Source organism: Lemur catta, chromosome 11, assembly GCF_020740605.2.
Source record: "Lemur catta isolate mLemCat1 chromosome 11, mLemCat1.pri, whole genome shotgun sequence".
Taxonomy (NCBI): domain Eukaryota; kingdom Metazoa; phylum Chordata; class Mammalia; order Primates; family Lemuridae; genus Lemur; species Lemur catta.
This window is the reverse complement of record NC_059138.1, coordinates 21,036,785-21,040,501: the sequence shown is the minus strand read 5'-3', so window position 1 is coordinate 21,040,501 and position 3,717 is coordinate 21,036,785. Positions and strand designations below refer to the sequence as shown.

Here is a 3,717-nt window from a genome sequence, read left to right as displayed (position 1 = left end):
CATGCCTAAAGTTATGCAGTGAGTAGATGGCTGGACTCACACCAGACCTGTTCTCTTTCCCTTGAAGTACACAGTGAAGCCCTCATCGTCCCCACCACGTCCCTTTGGTCACAGTCCAGCTCACTGCTCTGCTCTGCAGGACACTTCATGGAGGTTTTATTGACCAGGCCATAATCCTCTTCCCAAGGCGATGCATTTCATCAATGCATGTCTGGGTCATGATGTGTCTTTGGCTTTGAGGTGGTGGAAGTCAGGGCAGAAAGCAAAGCTCGTTTACGTCCACATTCTGTGACGCGCCTGGGAATGGGGCCGATGGGTGTATTCTGAGATGCCAGCCCCTTGCAATGTGTGGTTCCTTCTGTTTTCAGGCCCAAGAAGCACATCCTGGGAAGCAAAATGCGTTGTGCACCCCTGTGCCAGTTCCTGTGGCTCTGGCCCTATCTGTCCTACGTTCAAGCTGTGCCCATCGGAAAAGTCCAGGATGACACCAAAACCCTCATCAAGACAATTGTCACCAGGATCAATGACATTTCACACACGGTAGGGAGGGGCTGGGGGGACAAAGTAGAACTGTAGCCAGCCCAGCACTGGCTCCTAGTGGGACTGGAACCAGATAGTCCAAGAAACGTTTATTGAGCGCCTTCTGAATGCCAGGCCCCTGCTGGAAGCTGAGGAGGATTTGAAAGCCCAGGGCTCCCTGGCTGTTTCCTTTGGCCCCTCTTCCTGCTGGGATTCAGGGATGAGTGGCTCCAATTCTAAACCACCCTAAGAGCATTTAACCTTGCCACATGTTTCCATTTAAAAATCATAGGATTCTCTGGTATCAGGAGGCTGCATGTGCTCATTTTCACACTACCATGGGGAAGAGCGCACCCACTGCCTCTTCCTGCCTCGCCCCTTCTGACTCTGCCTCCCGCACTTGCCCTCCTCCCTGACTTCACCCCTTGTGTGCCGTCGGCAGTGCCCAGACCCCCAGTAGCAGCCCCCCTGGGCCTCTGCCCCATCTCTAGGTGTGCTTGTCGTTAGGATCCTCATAGTGCCAGCTGACCCTGGCGCTGTGAAGCGTCCCCACTCCTGCTAGCCCTGCCTCTCAAGGCCGGCCTGAAGAGCTAGTCTACCCTCTTTCACGCTCAGCCTTCTGCATACTTGCAAACAGCAGGCATGTGCCCACCCTGGTCCAGCAGGCCTAGACCTTCAGCCATTTCCCAGCTGAGGTCTGTGTTTGGAATTAGGAAGATTAAGTGTGAATCTTCACACTTCGGTTCTCTGTGATATCCTAAGCCAGTTCCTTAATGTCTTTAAGCCTTAGTTTTGTTATCTAGATAATGGGAATAGTGTAGTCTTCACAAGGCTGTTATGAGACCCAAATTAGAAAAAGCAAGTGACTCCCCCTTTCCCCTACCCCACATGGAGCCACCCGGAGACTTCCATATCTCCTGGCCACTGTAGGGGTCTGACAGTGGCCTTGGGCAGCCAAGGAGAAGTGAAGTGTCTAGAAGCAGGGACAGCTCAGAATTAGATAGAGTCTTAAGCATGTCATAGAGTAAAACCCTTAAGTCTGTTTCTTTCAAAATAGTCATTTGACAAGGCTGCCTGTGACAGAACCAGAGTGTCCCAACTTGGGTGGTGCCGAGACGTGCTATCAATAGAGCAAAGGAGGGTGACGTTGAGGTGGTCACCTCAGTGCTGCAGGCAGTGGGATGGACAGAGGAGGGAGGTGGGACCACTGGGGGCACAGCCTTAATCCCCAGAGAGGAGGGGCTGTGTGAGAACCCCACTAGGAGGGAGGAGTCTGCTGGGGGTGGAGGCCGTGGGACGGCTGGGAAGCGGCTGCTTATGCAGGACTTCAGATGCCTGCGGAAGAGGCTCAGCTAACTAGAACTAGGGCATCATGGCTGGGTCTTCAGCAGAGGCCATTTGGAGAAAAGAACGGCCTGGGAACATTGGTCTGGAATGGAGGGTGAGGTGGTTTGGGAAGGGCAAGAGTCCAGGAGACCAGCTTAGGGCTTGGCAGTCACCTGGGCACAGGAAATAAGGGCTTGGACCAAAATGTTGAGGAAGGGGGCAAGGAGGCGGCCCAGAGAAGGAGCTTCCGTGGCCATGGGGAAGGCAGAGGGCCTTGAGAGTGACTCCCCGCCATGCTGAGCGCTTGCTGTCCTGCTTCCTCCTGCACAGCAGTCGGTCTCCTCCAAACAGAGGGTCACCGGTTTGGACTTCATTCCTGGGGTCCACCCTGTCCTGAGCTTGTCCAAGATGGACCAGACGTTGGCGATCTACCAACAGATCCTCACCAGTCTGCCTTCCAGAAACGTGATCCAAATATCTAATGACCTGGAGAACCTCCGGGACCTTCTCCACCTGCTGGCCTCCTCCAAGAGCTGCCCCTTGCCCTGGGCCAATGGCCTGGACACCCTGGAGAGCCTGGGTAGTGTCCTGGAAGCCTCACTCTACTCCACGGAGGTGGTGGCCCTGAGCAGGCTGCAGGGGTCTCTGCAGGACATGCTGCAGCAGCTGGACCTCAGCCCCGGGTGCTGAGGCCTTCAAGGCTGCTCTTCCCCCAAGGACAACGTTGAGGAAGGAAACCTTGGCTTCCAGGTGTCTCCAGGAGAAGAGAGCCTTGTGTGGGCACCCCGTACCCAGGACTCTGTCCATTTCTCTCACTCCTCTAAGCCACCCTTCGAAAGGCATGAGACTCTAAGCCTCCATGTTGCTTGAAACCAAAGATACATACACCTGATCCCATTCCCGCTAGGAAAGGGTGTCCATCCAGCAAAGAGTGGACTGTGTCTGTGATTCTCACCAAATTCTTCAGCCATCCACAGGAGTTGTCTCGGCCCCTCCCCCTTCCATCTCCCTCTCACTGCACCTGTGACCTGGGGTGATTTCAAAGGAGGGGCCCAGAGCCTTTGGACGATCAGAACAAGGTTCCATCTGAGAATTCTGGGGAGTACCATGAAGGCTACATCCACACACAGCTGGAAACTCCCAAGCAACACAAGTTGGAAGCACTTATTTATTTATTATATATTTTATTCTGAGTGGATTTGAAGCAAAGCATCGGCTTTTCCAGGCTCCTTGGGGTCATCCAGGGATAGGGGTGCTCCTGGGATGCTTTTCCAATCTCATCTATGGGTCTGGCCGAGACAAACCCACTTGAGTGACCTGAGGGCTGGGATTGTCTGAGCAAGAGCTGGCAGAATAACTGGTTTTGTTTCTACTGTGATGCATTTTAAGTCACCATCCTTGCAATAGCATTGCGCTGAGCAAATATCCAAGGGCCAGGTTATTCTAAAAAGAAGAAGGTTAATTTTGTAATTAACTGTAATATGTAGCTATGTGCACCCGGGGGTTGGCAGGCGGGAGAAGGATCCAGAATGTGTTTTCCGAATAACATTTATTTATATGTTGGATTCTTTAGAAGGGGCGAGGTTGTTTTCTGATCTGCAACCACTTAGGATGTTTTCCATGAAAGTAGCAAAGGATAACTCTTTCGGGAGCGCTGAGGTCTGGGGGAGCCCCCGTGGAGGGAAGATGCTGAGGCTGAAGGCTGTTCTTTGGGACAGAGGTGAGATCGGGCTGCATCTCACTGCTGCAGAGTGGCCTTTCCTATCAGGGACAGAGGGTCCCACACTCGACACAGTGGTCCTCAGAGCAGGGGTCCTTGGTGTGACCCTCCAAATGGTCCAGGGTTGATCCACTGTGGATTTATCACTTGAC

The 3,717-nt window shown here is 53.3% G+C and overlaps 1 protein-coding gene across 2 annotated transcripts; it reads left to right on the top strand.

Moving 5' to 3' along the window:
- The first annotated feature begins 374 nt into the window (after nt 1–374).
- LOC123647019 (leptin) lies at nt 375–2,663 on the top strand. Of its 2 annotated transcripts, none has more exons than XM_045564205.1 (2): nt 375–540; nt 2,176–2,653. In XM_045564205.1, exons 1-2 carry the CDS (start codon nt 397–399, stop codon nt 2,533–2,535), a joined length of 504 nt encoding a protein of 167 aa, XP_045420161.1. In that variant the 5' UTR covers nt 375–396; the 3' UTR covers nt 2,536–2,653. The 2 variants fall into 2 exon arrangements, with proteins under 2 accessions (XP_045420161.1, XP_045420162.1); XM_045564206.1 differs by having other exon boundaries at nt 389–540; nt 2,179–2,663.
- The last annotated feature ends 1,054 nt before the right edge of the window (nt 2,664–3,717 follow it).

Coding starts and splice junctions, on each gene's coding strand:
- LOC123647019 (XM_045564205.1), top strand. CDS start 397: ATGCGTTGTGCACCCCTGTGCCAGTTCCTGTGGCTCTGGCCCTATCTG. Junction 541..2,175: donor TCAATGACATTTCACACACG/GTAGGGAGGGGC, acceptor CCTCCTGCACAG/CAGTCGGTCTCCTCCAAACA.